Source organism: Phyllostomus hastatus, unplaced genomic scaffold (genome assembly GCF_019186645.2).
Source record: "Phyllostomus hastatus isolate PE091 unplaced genomic scaffold, TTU_PhHast_1.1 phas_scaffold_93, whole genome shotgun sequence".
NCBI classification, from domain to species: domain Eukaryota; kingdom Metazoa; phylum Chordata; class Mammalia; order Chiroptera; family Phyllostomidae; genus Phyllostomus; species Phyllostomus hastatus.
Window position 1 is genome coordinate 24,699,156 of NW_025334042.1, and position 23,286 is coordinate 24,722,441.

Sequence of the window (23,286 nt, forward strand, 5' to 3'; positions counted from 1 at the left end):
ATGGATAGAAACCAAAAAAATGTAAGAGCTTTAGGTTTTCCTCTTTACCACTTAAATTAGGTATACCATAGTGCTTTAGTAAATGGAAATGAGAATTTCAGCAACAAATGAAGATGACATAATCAGCTCCTCCTAGTCCCTTCTCCATACCGTAAGCAGGAGTCCGGTTATTAGAGAAGAATTGCATAAATGTATTGAAGTTATTAGAAGACATATAGCATGCTGATATATAATTTTTTCTCATTTGGAGGAATAGTGGAACCCTGTCATATATTAAGATTTCTTTATCAGATTCTTTATGGTAATGTTCAGGAACATAAAAGGCACTCATTTTTCTTTTTTAAAATAACGTATTTCCTTGGAGGTATGTTCTTCTCATAGAATGGACAACTGTTACATAAGAGTGTGACCCAAATTGGAGCCAACTTTAGTGCCTGGCTTCCCCCCAACAATTTAAAACTGGCCAGCTCCATACCATTACTGTAGTGTTGGAACTGATCTATATCTCAACTCTGGCTTAAAATTTAGTGGGGATGTGAAATTGTGCCTGTTGTTTTCAATCTGTGTCTCCACGGGCTATTGATATGTGTTGTCTGTCAGACCTTTTAGTGCTATAGAAATGCAGGAACCAGAGATAGAAATTTCAAATTATCTCCTTTCAATCTCATCTGTGTGATATAATTTGGGTGACCTCTTTATGTTGGCTATCACCATTGTTTTGGTATACAGCCATTTCAAAGACTGAGATGGTGAAATTGTCAGTCAAAAAGTACCTTTGTTTGCCCTGGCCAATGTGGCTCAGTTGGTTGGAGCATCAACCCTTAAACCCTTTAAAGGGTCATGGATTCAATTCCCAGTCATGGCATGTACCAGTTTGTGGGTTAGAGTCCTGGTAGGGTGGGGTGGGGGGGCAACCAGTTGATGCTTCCAGTATATTCTTGCCCCTACTTGCTCTCATACTAGTTTTTACTTTTAAAAACATTTTAAAATTTTAACATACAGTAAAATTCACCTTTCTAGGGTATGTAGTTCTGTGAATTTTAATATATATAAACTAGTATTACCACCACCAGAGTTAGGATTTAGAATGGTTCCATCATCCCCCCAAAAGACGCTCTCATGCTGTCCTGTATTCAGACTTTCTCTTATCCCAGGCAACCACTGATAATAGTTTTTCATCACTACAGTTTTAACCTTTTGAGAATGTCATATAAATGCAATTGTGTAGTCTGAAACCTTTTGAAACTGGCTTCTTTCACTCAAAATATTGCCTTTATTTTATTTTACTTTACTTTAGTACTTAATACATGTGTTTTTTTAATTGAATTAGATTTCATTGGTTTGAAGTTTCTGACTGAGGGATTGATCCATTGCAGAAAGTGGGGCATTTTTCTGGTATTATACATGCATAAATATGACCACCTTGATTTAATTCTACAGAGGTCCAGAGTCTTATTTGTGTAATTTGTCAAGTCTGGATCACTGATACATTGTAAAAGGATATAACTCTGGAACAGCCAGATGGAAGAGAGGCATAGGGTGGCATAGGTGGGATGGGTTGCAGAGCTTCTATACCCTCTCCTGTTGTGCACCAGCTACTCTCCCCGCATCTCCATGTGTTTACCAGGTCAGAAGCTCTCAGTATATTATTTTTAAAAATTCATCTAAGTTGTTGAGTAAAACATTAGTCCATTCCTTTTTTTTGGCTTAGTGGTATTCCACTGTATGGATGAATGTACTATAGTTAAAATTTTTGTTGTTGTTATAGTTGACATACAATATTACATTTGTTTCAGGTGTACAACATAGTGCTTAGAAATTTATACACCTTATGTTGTGATCACCATGCTAAGTCTAGTAACTATTTGTTATCATGCAAAGTTATTATGATGTTATTGACTATACTCCTCTGTGCTGTACTTCACAACCCTGTGACTTAATTCTATAACTGCCTGTTTGCACACCATAGTTTATTTTTATGAAATATAGTATATCAAATTTTTTCTTTTCTTGTATTATCTTTGGTTTTGGTGTCAGAATAATGCTGAACTCATAAAATGAGTTGGGAAGCATTTATTTTTTATTTTCTGGAAGAGATTGTATTGAATGAATATTATTTCTTCTTTAAATGTTTAGTAAAATTCACTAGGGAAATTATTTGGGCCTGGATTTTTCCTTTTTGGAAGACTTAACTATAATTCAATTTCTTTAAATAGTGCTAGAGTTGTTCAGTGCTGTTATTCTTAATCAGTCTTGCTAGAGGTTTACATTTTATTGATCTGGTGAAAGCGCTTTTGGTTTCATTGATTTTTCTGTTTTTCTCTTTTCAATTTTATTGACTTCTGCTCTGTTTCCTTCCTTCTGCCTGCTTTGTGTATATTTTGCTTTTCAGTTTCTGAAGATAGAAGTTCAGATTATTGATTTGAGACCCTTTCTGATATAAGCTCTATAATACTATAATACTTTCACTGCATCTCACATGTTTTAACTATTGATTCATTAGGGTTTAGGTTTACCATTTTATTTTCTGTGCCTTCTGGTTGTGTTCTATGACTCTTTGGGTTATGGAACACAATTTTTTTAGTGTTCCATTTTAATCTGTTGTGTTTGGCCTCTATGTAACTTTTTAGGGGTTGTTCTAGGGATTAGAATATACTTATATTTTGTCTTAGAATCAGTATTTTAGTACTTCAGGTGAAATATATAAATCTTTCCACCATATAGGTCCCCTTCTCCTTCCCCTTTATGTTATAGTTGTCTTCTGTTACATCTGCATGTATCAGAAGCCTTACATTTGCTTTTAATTGCCAATCATTTTAAAGAATTCAAGAGCAGAATAGTTAATTATATTTACCTAAATATTTACCACTTCTGTTGCTCTTTCATTATTCCTTGTGTTCCATTTCCTCTTACTGAAGAACATTTAGCAGTTCCTCTAGAGCTGGCAACTAATCTTACAGTTTTCCTTCAACTAAGAATGTCTCATATTTCACATTTATTCCTCAAAGATAATTTCACTAGATTAAGGATTGTAGGTTATAGTTCCACTTCCTTCTAGCCTACATAGTTTATGATGAAAAATCAGTAGTTATTGAAATAATTAACCCACTTTCCCCTCATAAATATACATTGTTTTTTCAGTCTGCTTGCAAGATTTTTCCTTTGTAATTTTCAGTAGCTTGATTGTGATGTGTCTGAGCACCGATTTCATTGGAAGTACCCTGTTTGGGGTTTGTGAGCTTCTTAAATCTAGAGGTTTATGTCTTTCACCAAATTTGGGACATTTCTAGCCATTATTATTGTTGTTGTTGCTGTTTCTTCCTGCTCCACCTCCCCCTTTCTTCTTCCTCCTCCCATTGCACTCATTTTCCTCTCCTTCTTGAGCTTTCGACATGAGTGTGAGGGTTTTGGTATCCCTGGGGCAGTATTAATTTTTCAATATTTCTTCTCTCATGCTGGCTAGTGTGGCTTAGTGGATTGAGTGCTGTCCTGTGAACCAAAGGATCGCTGGTTCGATTCCCGACAGGGCACATGCCTTGATTGTGGGCCAGGTTTCCAGTAGAGGGCATGCAAGAGGCAACCACACATTGATGTTTCTCTCCCTCACTTTTTCCCTCCCCTCTCCTCTCTAAAAATAAATAAATAAGATCTTTTTTAAAAAACCTTGAATCAGTGGGTTGAGTGCCGGCCTGCAAACCAATATTTCTTCTCTTTACTCTTCAGATTGGGTCATTTCTATTAATTTGTCTTCAAGTTCACTGTCTTTCCATTTTGCTATTGAGTGTGTTATATGTTTTCTATTTCAGGTTTTACATTTTTCAGTTCTAAGATTTTCATTTGATAATTACTTATATCTTCTACTTACTTGCTGTGATTTTCTAGCTTTCCACTTGTTTCAAGAGTATATGCTCTTACTTATTGGAGCTTTCTATACCTGCTTAAAATCTTTGTCTGATAATTGACCCAGTGCTCTAATGTCTGTGTCATCTTGGTGTTCATTTCTGTTGGTTGAATTTTCTCACATGACTTTGAGATTTTCTTTGTTCTCTCTATGCCAAACAATTTTTTTTTTGTTTTGGGCATTTTGAATATTATGTTTTGAAACTTAGTGTCTTGTTTAAATGCCGTGGGAATGATGATACTTGTGTTTTGGCAGGCAGTTTGGCTGAAGCCACAAGTTGCAACTGCCTTTCTGTCGGTTGTGGTTTTAATCTCTGTTCTATTTTCCAAACTTTTGCATTGAATTCTATTTGATTTTTTTCCATATGTGCACTGCCTAGTAGCCATTGGGGGTTTATTCCCATTTTTTAGTATTCAGAATCTATGGTATGCTGCTTATGGTTGGATAAATCTATATACATGTGCAGTTCAGGGGCAAGCTGGGAGTTTATAAATAATTTATAGGTTACTTTCTTAAGCTCTTTCCTCTTTGTTATATCCATGGTATTTTTTAAATTTCTGGGACCCTTTTTTCTGTCTTCTACCTAGAAAGCTTGATATTCATTTACTCCACTGTGTTATGTACTTTCCACAATTGCATTTGGAATCAAGTGACAGAGAGACAGGAGAGAAAAATCAATGAGATTAGGCAAGAGTTGTTTCAGGCAGTGAGGGTGGTCCCTCTTCCTCAGAATTTTAGGCTCCTGCTGACCCTGCTGCTGTCACCCTTGTAGCCAGCACCACCATAGGATTACCTGGGAACTGGGACCTGAAGGATGAAGAAGAGAGGAAAAAGAGAGAGATTTATTTTGTTTTTTCATATCCATTTCTCTTTCATTATTGGTTGGTAGTTGTAAAGTTGGGTGTAGTGAAGCTATTGGTAGAAGTAAAAATGTTGTTGCTGTTTTTATAAATAGATATCCTAATTTACTGGTTCTTCATTTTACTTCCTGATTAAGAATTTTTTTAAAAAAGATTTTATTTCTTTAATTTTAGACAGAGGGGAAGGGAGGGAGAAAGAGAGGGAGAGAAGTATCATTGTGTGGTTGCCTCTCACATGCCCTGCAACCCAGGGGGCCTAGCCCGCAACCCAGGCATGTGCTCTGACTGGGAATCAAACTGGTGACTCTGGTTTGCAGGCCTGTGCTCAATCCACTGAGCTATACCAGCCAGTGGTATACCAGCAAGAATTTTATTTTTAACTGGAATGATATGATGTTGAAAAAATATGTAACTACTGTGATCATGAATAGAAAGAAATTGAGGGTCTTCCAGCCAAGATGGAGGCATAGGTAGACACACTGCGCTTCCTCGCACAACCAAAAGAAGGACAACAATTTTTTTAAAAAAATATTTTATTTTATTTTTACAGAGGGAAGGAAGGGAGAGAGAGAGAGAGAGAGAGAGAGAGAGAGAGAGAGAGAGAGAGAGAAAGAGAAACATCAATGTGCGATTGCTGGGGGCCATGGCCTGCAACCCAGGAATGTACCCTGGCTGGGAATTGAACCTGGGACATTTTGGTTCCCAGCCCGAGCTCAATCCACTGAGCTACGCCAGCCAGAGAAGGACAACAATTTAAAAACAAAAAAAAAAAAACAAGCAGAACTGACAGAAAATTGAACTGTGTGGAAGTCCAACAACAAAGGAGTTAAAGAAGACACACTCATCAAGACCGGTAGGAGGGGTGGGAATGGGCAGCTGGGAGAAGAGGACTCGAGGCAAGATGGTGGCTGGCGGACCCAGTGAGGCAGTGGATTGTGGAGTGGGGTGTGCAAGGCTGTAGCTGGCCGGCAAGGCAGCAGCTGGTGGAGCGGGAAGCCCCACATTCGTGTGCAGATAAACTGGGAGAAACAACTGGGGATTGGGATGGACTGTGCAACCCAGGGCCCCAGCATAGGGAAATAAAGCCCCAAACTACCAATTGAAAACACCTGTGGGGGTTGTGGTGGCAGGAGAAACTCCTAGCCTCACAGGAGAGTTCATTGGAGAGACCCACAGGGTCCTAGAAGGTATACAAACCCACCCATGTGGGAATCAGCACCAGAGGGGCCCAGTTTGCTTGTGGCAAGCTAGGGAAGTGACTGAAATACAGCAGAGAGTGGAGCAAGCGCCATTGTTCCCTCTTGGACCCTTTCCCTACATATAGCATCACAACACAGCGACATGGGTTGCCCTGCCCTGGTGAACACCTAAGGCTCCGCCCCTTATACATAAGAGGCGTGTCAAGACCAAAAAAAAAAAAAAGGGACCCAAATGGAAGAACAGATCAAAGCTCCAGAAAAAATACGACTAAGCGACGAAGAGATAACCAACCTATCAGATGCACAGTTCAGAACACTGGTAATCAGGATGCTCACAGAATTGGTTAAATTTGGTTGCAAATTAGATAAAAAAATGAAGGTTATGCTAACTGAAACAAAGGAAAATGTACAGGGAACCCATAGTGATGGGGAGGAAACTGGGACTCAAATCAACTGTGTGGACCAGAAGGAAGAAAGAAACATCCAACGAGAAAAAAATAAAGAAATAATTCAAAAAAATGAGGAGAGGCTTAGGAACCTTCAGGACATCTTTAAATGTTCCAACATCCAAATTATAGGGGTACCAGAAGGAGAAGAGGAAGAGCAACAAGTGGAAAAGTTATTTGAACAAATAATAAAGGGGAACTTCCCCAGTCTGGCAAAGGAAATAGACTTCCAGGAAGTCTAGGAAGCTCAGAGAGTCCCCAAGAAGTTGGACCCAAGGAGGAACACACCAAGACATATCATAATTACGTTACCCAAGATTAAAATTAGAGAATCCTAGAAGCAGGAACAGGAAAGGAGACAGTTACCTACAAAGGAGTTCCCATCAGACTGTCAGCTGATTTCTCAAACGAGACCTTACAGGCAAGAAGGGGCTGGAAAGAAGTATTCCAAGTCATGAAAGCCAAGGACCTACATCCAAGATTGCTCTGTCCAGCAAAGCTTTCATTTAGAATGGAAGGGCAGATAAAGTGCTTCCCAGATAAGGTCAAGTTAAAGGAGATCATCATCACCAAGCCTTTATTATATGAAATGTTAAAGGGACTTATCTAAGAAAAAGAAGATAAAAAATATGAACAGTAAAATGACAACACCTCACAGTTACTAACCACCACACCAAAAACAAAACAAACTAAGCAAACAACCAGAACAGGAGCAGAACCACAGAAATGGAGATCATCACGTGGAGGGTTTTCAACAGGGGAGTGGGAGGGAGAGATAGGGGGAAAAGGTACAGAAAATAACTAGCATAGATGGTAGGTAGAAAACAGAAAGAGGTAGGGTAAGAATAGTATAGGAAATGTAGAAGCCAAAGAACTTATATGTACAACCCATGGACATGAACTAAAGGGGGGAATGTGGGTGGGAGTAGGTGTGTAGGGTGGAGGGGAGTGAAGGTAGGGAAATGGGACAACTGTAGTAGCATAATCATTAAAATATATTTTAAAAAAAGAAATTGGTGTGTTGAAGGGACATTTTGTTTATTAAAGGCCTATGCTATTTTTTTAATTCATGTTTGGTTAGATAATCAATATACTCAGATAATGTGTAAAAATGTACTAGTTTATAAAATTTGAAGAAAAAATACCTTTCTCCACCAGTAGATATGTTAATTAGTTTGAAAAGCCTTTTCTGGCCATAAGCTTTTAGGATGTGGGGTCAGGCACAATGTGTCTTTTATTGCCCATTGGTCATTTCCATAGAGGAGGTCTAAAATGGCCACAACATCACCTGACATGTGTGCTCTTATTTGCATGTATCCTTCCTTTTTTTTTTAATTAAAATCCTCACTGTTATGTTAAAAAAGACAGTTTCAATTCTGAGTCCATAAAGATGGAAATGCTATAATAGGGGGTAGGTAGAAAAACACATTTTTAATCCATTTGGTCTCAGTTGGTAAGCTTTTTTTTAAACACGTAAATCTTGAAAAGATTTGATGCTCACTGTATGCTTGTATAATGTACTTATCCCATGACTGTACCTGCTGCATTACAGTGTTAATTGTTGGTTTCTGTTTTTGTCAGGTGTATCAGTGCTTAAGGCCTAGCGGTGCCTAGGAAAGAGGGAAACTGACTAAATATTTATTAAATAAATAAATTAGAAGCAGGCTGTGGAAATGTGGGGGGTCTAGAACAGGGCCTGTTTGGAAAAAAGAAAAGTGACAACTGGTTGAGGATACTTTTAAGATCTTGAGTTCAGGAAATAATTTGAATTCTAGTAGTTGTTGAAATGCTGGGATGTTTAAGTATATTTTTTGTGTATTTTTTTCCTACATTGCCTTCTAAGGTGATGTGACCCATCTATTTGTTGGGATAGATTTTTTTAAATTCTCCATTACTTTGTTTTCAGTTGGCTTTTTCCTATATGCTGAAAGTGACTTGTGCTGCTTCACTGAATAAAATGTTTTTATTATTGTTGGCCTTCAGCACCTATGTGTGTCTTCACATTTGAAGGCATGAAGTTACTCTGTCAAAGTGTCTTACATTCTAAATAAATTGTTTTCACATCCAGGGGCCCTCTGGAATAAATTGTTCTTTATACTTTCCAATATCTTTTTTTCTGAACTCAAGTTAAATGCAGGAGCAGCTGAGTGAAAGTGAGTAAAATGGGACTAATTTTTATAATTCCCTCCCCAGAACACTTTGATGGAAAACTGATTACCTGACTGCTTGACCTGAAGAATTTTACAGGTAAGAAGGCTTGTGAATGTTTGTATACTTATTAAACATTTTAAATAACCCTCTTAGAAAACAGGTAAGTAAATGATACCACCTAGGTACCGCTATTGTGGTTACAGCTTAACCATTACCTTTTTTTTTGCTATACTTGCCATATGTTACAGCTATTTACCATTTTTTATGTAAAGTAGAAAATAGGACACAAAAATTTTAGGCTTCTTTGCTTTTTACCTTAGATTGTGTGTCTTGGTTCAACATTTTTATTTCCAGGTAAACCCCGAATCTCGATAAATATCACCAGTGTAGAATAAAGAATTTATTTATGTTTGTGTTATAAGATGTTTGAAAAAGTATTTGACAATTTAAATTTCATGAACTTTTTACTCATACTTTTTTTTGATATGTGGATATTTGAAATGCAGGAGTTTTCTTTTTTTAATAATGAAAATCTATTTGAATCCTACAGATTTATCATGCTATACCTAATAAAATCCATTTGGGGTGGGGAGGTTTTCATGTGTTTGTGCTTGTATGCTTGTTGAGTACTTTTGTGTTAAGCATTTTAAATGGATTATGTGATTGTGTAGTTTTAACCGTTATAATGACTGAAGTGGTTACTACTGTATCTGTATTTTACCAACTAGAAAACAGGCTTTAAAGAGATTAAGGTCAGACAACTAGTGAGGTTTGCAGCCAGAGTTTTTCTAAAACCTGTGCTAAAGGAACTTTCTTGCCCGTATATGAAGAGTACTGGTATTAAAGCTTCAGCACCAAACATGCAAGTGAAGTATATTCTAAACAAAAATATGTCAGAATAACCTAGGCTACCTACAAAGTTTGACAACATTGTTATAAGGTGGAATTCAGGTAAGAAAAATAATACTTGCAGAGCATTCTGCAGTGATTAACAGTGACATATCAGAGGCAGGAGTCAGTTGATTTATGTAGCCAAGAAGCTGGAAAGGAAATAACTATCAAGCTAAAGGAGTTAATTGCCTTAACCTTACTCTGATGTGAATAAATTGAAGGCAGTAGGGCATATATTTGTGATAGTTTAAGCCAGATTGATAAAATAAAGGTAGATAAATCAACAAGATTACATAGCCATCAGGGGAATTTTAAAGGAAATCAAAGATGACATTGCAGAACCATTGACCCAAATGTATAATAAGTAAGTTGTGCCAGAGTACAGATTGAGTACAATGTAGATAGAGTCCTAATCTTAAGAAAGCTTGAATAGCCCTCTGTAATGAGAGACTGAACCACACCTCCAAGCTAGGCAATCTTCTATAGTCTTTAATAGGATTGGCAAACTTTTTATAAAACAGGCCAGAGTGTAATTATTTTAGGCTTTGCAGAGTATATGGTTTCTGTTGCAATTATTTAACTTTGTCATTGTAATGCAAAAGCAGCCATGGGGAATATGTAAAGGAATAAGCATGGCTGTGCTTCAACTAAATTTTATTTGTAAGAAACACTCACTCCGCCCCAGCTGGTGTGGCTCAGTTGGTTGGAGCATAGCATTGTCCTGTACACTGAAAAGTTGTGCGTTCAGTTCTGGTCAGGGCAAATGCCCAGGTGCAGGATTGGTCCTGGTTGGTCAAGGCAACCAGTCAGTGTTTCTCTATTATATCCGTGTTTCTCTGTTATATCAATGTTTCTCTCTCTCTCTCTCTCTCTCTCTCTCTCTCTCTCTCTCCCTCCCTCTCTCCCCCTTCCTCTCTCTCTAAAAGCAATGAAAAAATGTCCTTGGGTGAGGATTAAAAAATAGGAATAATAAATAAAACACAGCCAGTGTTGTTTTTTCCCACTGGACTATAATAATGGATAGACTCCCTCCCTAGACATGATTAACAGCCTTGCTCGTGGTTTCTCCAAGGGAAAATAACATGCTTACAGGTAGAATCAAATTTTTGAGTAGATAATTGAGAGGCACTTTATTTTAAGACTGGAAGATGCTGCATTAATAGTAATGGTTAACATTTGGATGTGTGTTATTGGTAAACAATATCATAAGCCTAAGTTTGCCTAACACTAGTACCCAAGTCATTAATCACTTAAATAACACCTCTCAGAGTACCTTCCTGAATGCCCCCTCTTTTTAAAATTAAAGTTGTTTGGACAGAGAGTTGAATTTGGGGACTGATTTATCTTTGATATAATATTAGAAATAAAGAATAAATAGGAATAGCCTATCTATAAGTTCAGAGGGTCACTGTGGATTCTCTGAATACCTTAGCCATACAAATCAATATAGTATTTAGCATCTTCATGAAGCATTCTTTGTCCTTGGCTTAAGTGTGCCCAACATAGTAACAGCCCATTCTTTCTCCCAGGGTCTTTATCATTCAACCTTGGCTCCCATTTTTATAGTAGAGTCTGTAATGTCAGGATTGGGTTTAGAAATGGGGTGGGAAACAGAATTAAACTTCCTCATGGCCATTCATATACCTTCTTTTTTTTCTTTGTACCCAAAGGATCTGATTGTACCTTCTGACAAAATATTTTATTGGATTTGGTGATTAGTTTGTTAGAAATGTTGATTTGTCTTTTTTTCAGTCTTGTGTTTGCCTTTGTCTTTCACTTTTGTCTAGGGAAAACAAAGAAATTGGGCAAACAACAATTTTATTACCGTTCCCTATTTTTCTGTTCTTACTAGCCATGATGGTGATAACAACAGCCATTAATTACATGGTAGTGGAGTTAAGATTTGAATTTAGATCTGTCGGACTCTTAACATTATATTTATAACTAGAATGTTAATTTCTTTCAGTACTGTGGGTTTGCTTGAAGAATAGTAGGAGGAAGCAAGAACAGGGAATTTTGAAGTGAACTGGAAAAGAAAGTTCTTCTGTTTTGTAGTTGATAGAAGGAAGCACACTTTGGAAAAGGACAAGATGGGAAGAAGGGTAGAAGTTTTAAATGGAGCCAGTCAAAGCTAAAAAGTTTAGTTTCTGTTACCAAAAACCTCTGGTCCTTTGTCTGGTTCCTTGAAGTGCTCCAGCAACTGCTGTAGTAGAAAATACATTGTTAGCATTGCTGGTATAACTTGAAGCAATTTTCTGTTATAGAGGATGGTAGTTATATCCTAGAGCTGTGCTATCCAACAAAGTTGCCAGCAGCCACATTGGAATATGTAGATTAATTAAAACTTAAATAAAGTTAAAATTTTAGTTTTTTCACTTGCCAGATTTCAAGTGCTTTACAGCACTTGAATATTGTTCCCCCAATAGGGAACAATTCCCTATTGGGCAGCACCGTTCTGGGGAACTGAACATCCTTATCTACCAGAGTATTACTATTCAGTGTAAGGCCTGGCCTGGGACTCGCACGTCCGTGTATTCCAGCGTTTGTGTGGGAAAATGTGTGTTAAGTTCCTGGAAACTGTTTCATGTCAGTGGTTTTTTTTTTTTCTTTCATTCCACATTCTAAAAGTTGATAGCTTTTATGATAAATAAAATTTTAAGGGTAGGCCATTTATTCTTCCCAAACTATTTTTATGAACATATTTGAATTAGTATTTTCACATAACAGAGACAGTAATAGTAAAGGGCAACCTGGAAGGTAGAAGTACTTTAAAATCATTATATTAGGGATAATTGACTTAAAAGGTATTTTGGTTTGGAAAGGTACAACCTGGGAAGAGATGTTAAAAATTGAAATTTGCAAATTAAACCCATCTGAAAAGTAAAGAGTTTACCTAAAATCTAGAGTGAACATCCATTCTTAGAAATTTATTTGAGGTAAACTAAAATTAAAAGAAAATTGTTTGATTTATAGATAATTAACTTACAGAACTTAGTAGTAAATAGTCTAGATAGAATATGACTGCCATGGGTGGCATGGCTCGGTTGGGCATTGTCCTGCAAACTGAATGGTCACCAGTTTAATTCCTGATCAGAGCACGTGCTTGGTTGCACGCTCTGTGGTCTGCCCCTGTTGGGGTGATGGCAGAAGGCAACAACATTGATGTTTTCTGTCCCTCTCTTTCTTACTCCCTCCCCCTCTTTCTAAAATAATTTTTTTTAATTAAAAAAAAGGATTCCTTCTCTCCAGATCTCTACTCACCATAATTTAAAAAAAAAAAGTCTATCACTTACAGTTATAGAGTCATAAATACTTAATCATGAAATTGGGTTATATCTAACTTTTCTGGAAACCACGAGGAAGGATAGTCCTGGCCGCCCTTAGCTTATTTCTTAGGTCCTTTATTAACCACAAATTACTGGCTAAGACCATGAGTCTGTATTGTATTCCTGTGCTCCTATTACTGGAAGTTCAAAGCAAAACTGGTATTAAAAACCTTCAATTCTTAGATTAAAAAGTAGAGTCTAGGCAGATAGAACAGATAAACATAAACAGGTTGCAAGTTGTTGAACTGAAATTTGAGACTTATCTAGTGGAAATGCTAAGACCCCATAATTTTGAATGAGTAAACTGGCAATGTAGCGTAATTGTTTTTTAGGTATGGAAATTGTTAATGAATGAAATGTTCCAGAATAAGCACACAACTTCTAAAAAGTTGTAACACTCAGCTTTTAAAGCAGATTTCTAACATACAAGGAAAAGTAGTCTGTAACATGACTGAGGTCTCTTAGCTTCTCAGTGATAAGCTGTTAGGTATTTTTTTTTAAAGATTTTATTTATTTATTTTTAGAGAGGGAAGGGAGGGAGAAAGAGAGAGAAACATTAATGTGTGGTTGCTGGGGGCCGTGGCCTGCAACCCAGGCATGTGTTCTGACTGGGAATCGAACCTGCGATGCTTTGGTTCGCAGCCCTTACTCAATCCACTGAGCTACTCCAGCCAGGGCAGCTGTTAGGTATTTTATCACATGAGTTAGAGAAGACACTACTAATTTTAAAATATAAATTATATATTAATGTAAAAATAATATAAACTTAATGTTCTTAAGGGAGGAAATGTACAAATAACGTGAACTATTCAATGGGATATAAATTATTTAGCTACATGAAAGGATGGTATTTTATATCTTCTGAAAAATTCCTAGGTTTTAAAAATATTGTTAATTTTCCAATTAACATTTTACCACATTGAATTAAGTCCAACTTAAATATATTTTTTAAATATTTAAGATAATGGGGGAGAGGTTATAGTATGACTTTCCCCAAATAAAGAATTACACTCAATTATAGATCATACAGGAGCGCATTATGACTCTAAAATCAATTAAATTGGGAAGTCGTCTAGAGCAGTGTTTCTTAGGCTTTAATGAATACATAGGAATTATATACAGATCTTGATAAAAATGCAGATTTGTATTTACTGGATCTGGGACTGTGCCTGATGTATCTTGCATTTGCAACAAGTTCCCCGGGTAATATTGATACTGTCTTTATTTTTTATGTTAATTTATTGATTAGAGAGAGAGAGAAACATAGATTTGTTGTTTTTACTTATTTATGCATTCATTGGTTGCTTCTCACATGTGTCCTGACCAGGGATCGAACTTGCAACCTTGGTTTATTAGGATGACACTCCAACCAACTGAACTACACAGCAAGGGCGATACTGTCTTGCTGGGTGAATATCAAGTAGAAAAACCTATGACTACCTGAATATTTTAATTTTTTTAATTTGTATTTTTTAAAGATTTTATTTATTTATTTTTAGAAAGAGGGGAGGGAGGGAGAAAAACATTGATGTGTGAGAGAAACATCAAACACTGACTGGTTGCCTCTTGCACACCCCCAACTGGGGATTTGGCCTGCATCCTTTCAATTCATAGCCCCACACTTAATCCACTGAGCCACACCAGCCAGGGCTACCTGAATATTTTAAAAGTAATCCTCTGTCTCAGCAAGTCCATCATTTCTAGTTGCTCAGTTCAAAATACTTTGGAATTGTCCTGGACTCTTGTTCTCTAATATATACCTTGCATTCGATCTTGTCCACAAATCTTTATGGCTGTAGTTTGAAAACACAACTGGAATCTGAGCACTTTTCATCATACTTGATAGTACTCTGGTACAAGCCAGTGTCTTGTGCCTCTAGATCATTGGAGTAGTCGCCATGATGGCCTCTGCTTTTGGTTTGCCACCTCTTCTGTTTAAAATCCCCTGTAGGCCTGTCTCACTCAAAAAAGCAAATACCCTAGTCTTCAAAATGTTGCATGATTTTATGTTCTATTACCTCTCTGTCCTCATCTACTTTTCTTGTCTTGTACTGTATTCTAGCTACATTAATCTGTTTTTGTTCCTTGAACACACCAGACATGCTCCTCTAGTCTGCCTTTGGACTTTCATATTTGCTGTTCTTTTTGCCTAGAATTCAGTTCTTCAGATACCTATGTAACACTATTGCTTCTTTCAGATTGCTAGGTCAACATGTCACTTTGTGAAAAAGGTTTTTTCTAAACACTGCATGAAATAACAGCTTCTCCACTTTCTCACTTTTAACCATACGATTCAGCCTAATTGTATGGCTTTTAAAAATAATTGTATTGTTTTATTTTTCTCTACAGCACTTCTCAACATTTAACGCACTAGATATTTTACTTTATCTCCCCCTATAGAATATAAAGGCAGGACTTTGTGTCTTAATCAGCTCTGTACTTGGGGCATTGCCTAACAGTATGTTCGTAGCACTCACTAAACTTTGGAATAAAAAAAAGTCCCACGATATATTGTTGAGCTCTCTTTGAATACCTTCACTGATAGATTATTCTACCTCCCTGCAGAGCATCCCATTTCATTTGAAGGTAACTGCTAACCTTCTCCTTACTCTTTAGGTTCTTCCAGGCTAAACAGTCTTACTACCTTACCTTTCTGCATATGGTGGTATGGTTTCCAGGGCTGTCACATTCTAGTCATCTTCCCTGGACACTCATCATTTTGTTTGTCCCGAAAGAATAGCACTAGCACTAAAACAGGTTGTACCTGTAGGCTGAATGAGAAGTTTTGCTCTCCGTTTTGACATTCTACTTTTATTAAGGTAGACTGTGATTGAGTTGACTTTTCAAGTAACTCTATTCCTGACTAATTTTAAACTCTTAATCCAGTAAAACCATTAAGTTATTATCATATACAGCATTCTACTAAATTTCTTATCTTCTGCTTTACAGTTGGTTTTTTAACCAAAGTCAGGCCTCTGCATATCTTCTTATATAAACCTAATAAAGAATATTCCTGGGCCGTGGATTCTTTTAATGTAGAAACTAGCATGTGTAAATTATTTAGGAAAACTTATTTTTAAAAGTACTTAATATACATGTGGGAGAGTGATAACAGATGAAATTAGTGATTTCTTGTGTCTAGATATTCTATAAAGTATTTGAATTGTTCATTGAAATCATGTCTTGCATCAATTCAAGAAAGAATTCTAAGAGTTGATTTAAAGAACTTTTACCTCATACCTCTGTTCCTCTTTACTAACAGATTAATTCCCTCTCCCACACTTCTCATTTGCCTCTTGTAATCACCATTTTTCTAATTCTCTAGGCCAGAATAATCTTTGATTCCTTCCTTATATTGTTATTTCTGTATTTAGTCATCAAATCCCACAGATTCTTGAACTCTTTAATTTCATGCTTTTCTGTCCACTTCACTGCCAGTTACTGTAGCTATGCAAATCTCTCAGCTTCTAATGTCTCCCCGCTGAAACCCATTCTGTGCTTTGCTGGCAGGTCATTCTTTTAAATGAATCACTTACATCACTTTTATCACTTTAGTCTTCTTCAGGGGAATCTATAAGATCGAATTTAAACTTCTCATCAACCCTTAGAGATACTTCTATAATCAAACCCTACTTGCTTTACATCGCTCTGCTTTTTGTTTTCCTTACCCCTCACTGTAATCTTTCAGATGAACTTCTTGGCATACATGCTCATCCTTTCTCAGGACACACACTTTTCACTCACTCATTCTTGTTCTTGTCAGATTGGCCTAGGTAAATGATGGTTTTTCCTTGATACTATGTTTCTCCTTTATTGCCTTGAATTCCTCCACGTATATAACTTATCACCTTCGTGGCAAAATTTAGTCCAAATTGATCTCCTTTTTTCTAAGCTCCAATTATATTTATATGTCTGACCACACAATTTATCATTTAGTCTTTATTGTTTTAATACTCTTTAAGGCTTTTTCTTTCAGTAAGACTGTATGCTTGATGGCAAGGACTGTAAAAGTGTACTGGATTATCCACAGAGTTTACTGGCGTGTACTGTTTTCTTTCATGTGTAAAATAATTTCTCACAGTTTTGGGTCTTTTTTATATTATTGAGAGAAGGCATACATTAAAATTCTCTATTATAATTCACCCTATAGGAAACCCCTTTTCAAGGAGAAATGAAGAAGAGAACTGTATATACCTTAAATGTGGGAGATCAGGAGTATGAAGATATGGAAGGTAATTTTTCATTTTTATAAAGTTCTTATGTTGAAAGCAAAACTTAGTGTATTCAAACTGTTCACTTGTATACATTTCAAAATATACAAGGATTTTTATTTTTATTTACTTTTGTTCTTAAATTCTGAAATAAGCTGCCTGAATAAGTACACACATTTTTTCCCCTTTTTTCATGTCTTATTTTTGATTTCTCAAGGTTTTTGGTTTCTTGAGCTCTTTTCTTTTTCTTCTTGAATTTTTGCTTTCTACTGATGTATGAATAACTTTCTGTTATTGTTGTCTTTTGTTTTGTTTGTAAAATAATGGTGGTATTTTCCTCTGCTCTTAAAGTTAATTTTAACCTTCATGGCCAATAGTAAAAGAACCTTAGAACACTTTAACTCTGACCATCTTGCTCTAGTTTTATAGGTTGTAGTCATTCATCATTTTGTTTGTTTTTCTAAATACCACAAATGATATTTGACACAGATAGAATATTTGAGGGGGTCGTTTTTCTCCATTCCTTTTTTTAAAATTTATTTATTTTTAGAGAGGGGGAAGGGAAGGAGAGAGAGGGAGAGAAACATGAATGTGTGGTTGCCTCTTGCATGCCCCCCATTGAGCACCTGGCCTGCAACCCAGGCATGTGCCCTGACTGGGAACCAAACCACAACCCTTTGGTTCTCAGGCCTGCTCTCGATCAACTGAGCTATATACCAGCCAGGGCTCCATTCCTTTTGTTCTGAAAGAATCCCATAAGTTCCGTTACTGGAAAGTCTATTGGTGATAAAATCTGTTTTTGTATTTATTTTTTTCTTCTCAAAACTATTCAAAGATAGAGACACAGTTCTGAATTGATAGTTTTTTTCCCCCTCTTAGCACTTAATTTCGTCATTTTTTGCTATGAAGAGCTCTTTTCAGCCTTGTCATTCTGTTTTGGATGACCTATATTTTCTTTCTTTTGCTTTTAATATTGTTTTCACCATTAATGTATAGCTTTGCTACATTGCTTCAAGGTACAGGTTATTTTCATTTCTCCTGTTTGGCATATCATTTTTTTATTTGTTTATTTTATCATTTCCCAGTAATTATTGCTTTAACCATTGCCTCTCCTTTATTTTTTTCTTCTGGACTTCAATTATGTTAGACTTGGGTCTGACCTCATTTTCTAACCTTTCTTTCATAGGTGATATCTGCCTGTGTGTCTCTTATAGTCTGAGTAATTTTCTTTCTCTTCCAGTTCACAATTATTTTTTTCTTCTGGGTCTAGTCTGCTGTTCAGTCATTCTATGTAGTAGTTGAAAATTCCAATATTTGAAGTCAGTGTGTATCTAAATAAATTTATAATAAATAAATATAACATGTAAATATAAAAATAAATAAATCTAAATAAATTCTTGTTTCTGCTAATTCTTACTCAAGGCAGTTTATTTTCTTAGGTGTGGTAATGTTTGATTATGAGCTCATATTTGATAAATTTAATTTGTGGAATCCTGGAGGGCTAAATTAAGGATGCTTTCCTGCAGAGGATTTGTGTATGTTTTTCCTTGAACCTTTGTTGGAACTACTTTAGCATCACTTGAGGGTCTTGTTTTAACATGGGAATCTCTTAGAAAGTTTCCCTACCGAGGTTGGTCCTAATGGTTAGTCTTCAGATCTGAACACTAGTGTGGATGTTTGCTCCCAGGAAGATCCCAGATTTTCTGTTTGCTTGGTGTATACTGTTCACGTTTCAACTGACCATTTTTTTTTATTTTTGTTTCATTTTATGTTGAATTTTGGAGTTGCCTTTATTTACTTTTGAGTCAGCAATGCATAATTTTGTATGTTGGTTACATTGCTGGTGGGTATTTAAATTAGTGCAAACCCTTAGAGGTATAACTTGGTATATCCAAATTAAAAATGTACATATGTGTTGATCTGACATAATTCATTTTAGGAATTTAATCCTATAAATAACTATTAAAATATGAAATTACAAAGTTGTTCATTGCAGTATTGTTATAATAACTAAAGGTTGAAAACAGGTGAATGTTCATCAGTAGGTTCAACGATACAAAAAGCAAACTGGTGTGTATAGTGTTCTAGCATATGTGTGAAGGAGATTTGAAAGAACATGTGTTAGGATTTGCTTATCTATGCATTAAAAAAATCTTGGAAAGAATGGAGAGGAAACTTAACAGTTGTGAAATGTTGGGTGGAACTGGATAGATGGGGGTAGATATGAGTGGGAGATTTGTCACTGTGACTTTTTTTTACTTCTAAATTTTCAAGCCATGTGATAATTTTAAAAATAAATGCATGAAAAATTCTTTTCATTGCCCTATTAAAAATATAAATTAATATTGGGAGTATTATGCTCAAAGTATGTTTTTATAATGTATCTAGATCTAATTACTTCATAGAAGAAAGGCCCTTTGTTGTTTTCTAGCTCATGATATTGCCACAAACATAAGTCATTTGGTCTGGGGAACTTAAAAGAATATATGGCTGCTTTCCTTTACAGGTGAAGAAAACAAAGATAATACTGCTACCACTGTTCTGTTGTACAGTGAAGCTGACAGATGTCCTATATGTCTTAATTGCCTGTTAGAGAAGGAAGTTGGTTTTCCAGAAAGCTGTAATCATGTCTTCTGTATGACCTGTATTCTTAAATGGGCAGAGGTGAGTCTTAAATATTAAGTAAGTATTAAATATTATTGTATTTTAGTTTCTTACCATGATTTCATTCCACCTAGTCTAAAGATTTGACACTCCTTTTCATAAATTACTTCACAGTAATATGTGTTCCCCTTACTTTGGAAAAATTTCCCTGTATTATTCAAATTCTGTCAGTATATTCAGCTTTTGTTCTTTTATAAAAATTTTAAATATATACCTTTAAAAATTTTTAATAACTTTATAGGCATAACAGATTAAGTATTCTTTTCTGGTAGAAATATAGTTACTCATCTTCAGTGTACTTGATCCTCTTGGGATAATATCTCTTTACTACTAATATGTTCTGTCTACTTCGTGTTTTATATTTTCCAGAGAATTTTTACATAGATTATTTGATTTCGTGTTTATAGCAGCCTTCTGGGACAACCAGAGCAGATGTAATAATGTCCTTCCGTTTTACAGATGAGGAGATTTGGATTTTTGCATTCTGTAACTTGGCCAAGGTTTCAAAGCTTAAAAAGCAGAAATGAATCTTGAATTGCACTTTCTAATTTAGTCTGAACTCATTTCAGAGTCTGAGTTATATTACCAAATTTCTTCATAGATTATAAATGATTAAAAAACAGGACACTTGCAGACTTTAATGTATGTATTGTGTTGATTCAATTTGGGCCTGTGTAAGTTGATCATAGTACTGGTACATTGAATATTCATTGTAAGGCCCATTGTTATGGGTTGTGAAATAACTCATTGTCATATTAATACTATGTGTTCAGAATTAGTACTTTGTCAGTGTATAAGTATTAGTAAAGGAGGCAAATGTCAAATATTTTTAACATTAATTACATTCAAATTGTTTGATATCCCTAAATACATTGGACTTAACCATATTTTTCGCACTATAAGACGCACCCCCCCAATTTGGGAGGAAAGGGGGTGCGTCTTATATTCCAAATATAGCTTATCTGACTCACTGTGGGGGGGCAGCAGCCTATGTTATTTATGTTATTAAGTGTTTTATCACATTTTTTTCTTCAACTTTTTTTTCCTATTTTCCTCCTCTAAAACCTAGGTACGTCTTCTAGTCCTAAAAATATGGTATTCATTGATTACGTAATTGGGGTTTTGGAGTTCTACATTGTACTCATATTTTTATAAGTAGTGTGGAAAGGAGAACATAACTGTACACTGACTATAACTGGGGTTTGGGAGAAGGGGGGAAAGATTTGTACCAATTGAATTCATAGTCATATACTTCGAAACAGGTCTATTTAGATTAAAACCTAAACTGGTCTTTGGCAGAAAGGGACTAAGGATAGGTGAAAATGTATTTAGGGGGAAAGTATTTTGAGTTTAATTATTTGATATAATTATAGATCTCTGTGTTTGCAGGAGCACTGACTAATGAAATAAGAATGCTTATTCTCAAAGGTGACTTTTTTTTACTCTTCTGGTCCCAAGATATGGCCAGAAGGGATAGCACCGTCACCAAGAATAATTTGGAGGTTGCCAAGGACTTGTTTTAAAGTGTTTTCAAGTCCGACCGAGAACTCTGACATTTAGAAAACAAACAAACAAAAAGAATGCCTATTCTCTACCACCCAACTAAAGATTTTGTCTGCGATGAATTTAGTGCATCTGGGTTTGCTTTGTGATTAAATGTTTATAAAACAGAGATTTGCTTTTAGTAGAGAAGCAGTATTACCGGATTGGTAGAAGGCTCCAATTTAGTGCTTTTCATGAGATTGTGTTCAGTGACTACATAATTGTGAAGTTCAGCAACATAATCTGAGTATGTGTTTTTCTCTATGAAAATTAGAATTTGTAAAATAGACATGATTCTCCATCCTTCCTTATACTGTAAATCAGGGGTGTCCAACTCATTTTCACCAGGGGCCGCGTCAGCCTCGAGGTTGCCTTCAAAAGGCCAAATGTAATTTCAACTCCTTAACAGTTAAGGAGTAGTTACATTTATACAGTCCTAAAATTTATTTTGGCCCTTTGGAGGCAACCACGAGGCTGATGTGGCCCTTGGTGAAAATGAGTTGGACACCCCTGTTCTACATGCATCTTTCATACAACCATAAATTTTATTATGGTGTCCATGTTCCTGGTTTCTCTAGAGTATATATCTAGAAGTGGAACTACTTGGTTGTACAGTGTGTATATATTTAACCCTACTGAACAGAGCTAAACTTACCAAGGCTTTTAACTCTTGTTAAATATTTTTAAGTTGAAAATACTTGATAACATACATAATGTTGCATTCGACACCTTTCTTGCATGTAATACTTCTTTTGTGTTACTCTTGCATATAAACATTTCATTGAAGCTAAATTGCTTTTAAAGGAGTACTTATCTGCTGTACTGCCATTGCAACTAAATTGTGATGGGGGTAGGGTGTTGTGGTAAATAAAAGTAATTAACCTTGAAAATGGAAAGTAAACAGAATATTCTGAATTTATTGTCCTTAATGGGGATAGCAGCCACCAGATCAGTTAAATAAACCATTAGAGTGGTAAGAAGAGTACAATCTACTAATAAATTGTTTAAGTAATAAATGAATACCGTTTAACAAAATCACCTAGTCTTCGAACTAAATTTTTAGTTTGAATCTTTTATTGGAATGATAAAAATTAGATGTGTTTTGAAGTGTATATATATACTCTGACAAATAGGATCAGATTTTAGATTCACTAGTGTTTTTTCCATGGCTATTAAGTTATTAGTCTCTTCTCATTTTCCTCAAACCTCTCCTGTTTTTGTTTGTTTGTTTTTTATCCTCACCTGAGGACACGCTCATTGATTTTAGAGAGAGGGGAAGGGAGGGGGTGAGGGAGGGAGAGAAAGGGAGAGGAACATCAACCAGCTGCCTCTCTTGTGTGCCCTAACCTGGGGCTGAACCCACAACCCAGGTATGTGCCCTGACTAGGAATCAAACCTGTGACCTCTTGGTTTATGGGATGATGTTCCAACCAACTGAGCCACAGTAGCCAGGACTCAAACCCTTCCTGCTTTTAAAGAGAAGGCATATAGTTTACTTTGGATTTTAGGATTAGGAAGTAAATGTCTATATTCATAGTCTACTAATTATCCAGGCCCTATGGTAATATTCTTTCATTTAAATCACTGTCAGTGTTTATTTGATATTCAAGGCAAGGATTCTGAATGCTAATTTGTTTCTAAGCATCTCAAGGATAGCCTGAAATTAAAATAATTTTTAAAAATTGATCTGTAGTTTAAATTTTTACTAATGTTCACTTCTAGTAGGAAAGTAGAAATTAAAGTGAGATTTCTTTTAAGATTTTATTTATTTATTTTTAGAGAGAAGGAAAGGGAGAGAGAAAGAGAGGGAAAGAAACATCACTGTGTGGTTGCCTCTTATGTGCCCCCCACTGGGGATCTGGCCTGCAACCCAGGCATGTGCCCTGACCGGGAATCAAACTGGCAACCCTTTGGTTAGCAGGCCAGCGTTCAATCCACTGAGCCACACCACGTAGGGCCAAAGTGAGATTTATAGTGGTTGGATATATACATAGTAAGAAAACAGTACAAAATGTATGCAGGATCATCTTCCTAGTCTTATGTGTTTTTCAGAAATTCAGCTGTACTGTCTGAAAATTTGTACTTAAGGTTCACT

At 35.9% G+C, this 23,286-nt stretch overlaps 1 protein-coding gene across 2 annotated transcripts in view; it reads left to right on the top strand.

Moving 5' to 3' along the window:
- SCAF11 (SR-related CTD associated factor 11) overlaps positions 1–23,286 on the top strand; it is a 71,058-nt gene that overhangs the window by 12,443 nt on the left and 35,329 nt on the right. For both annotated transcript variants that reach the window (XM_045829099.1, XM_045829100.1), the window contains exons 2-4: positions 8,600–8,653; positions 16,925–17,006; positions 19,492–19,649. In XM_045829099.1, coding sequence (XP_045685055.1) covers positions 16,946–17,006; positions 19,492–19,649 — 219 coding nt within the window. In that variant the 5' untranslated portion in view covers positions 8,600–8,653; positions 16,925–16,945. The remainder of the gene's footprint in view (positions 1–8,599; positions 8,654–16,924; positions 17,007–19,491; positions 19,650–23,286) is intronic.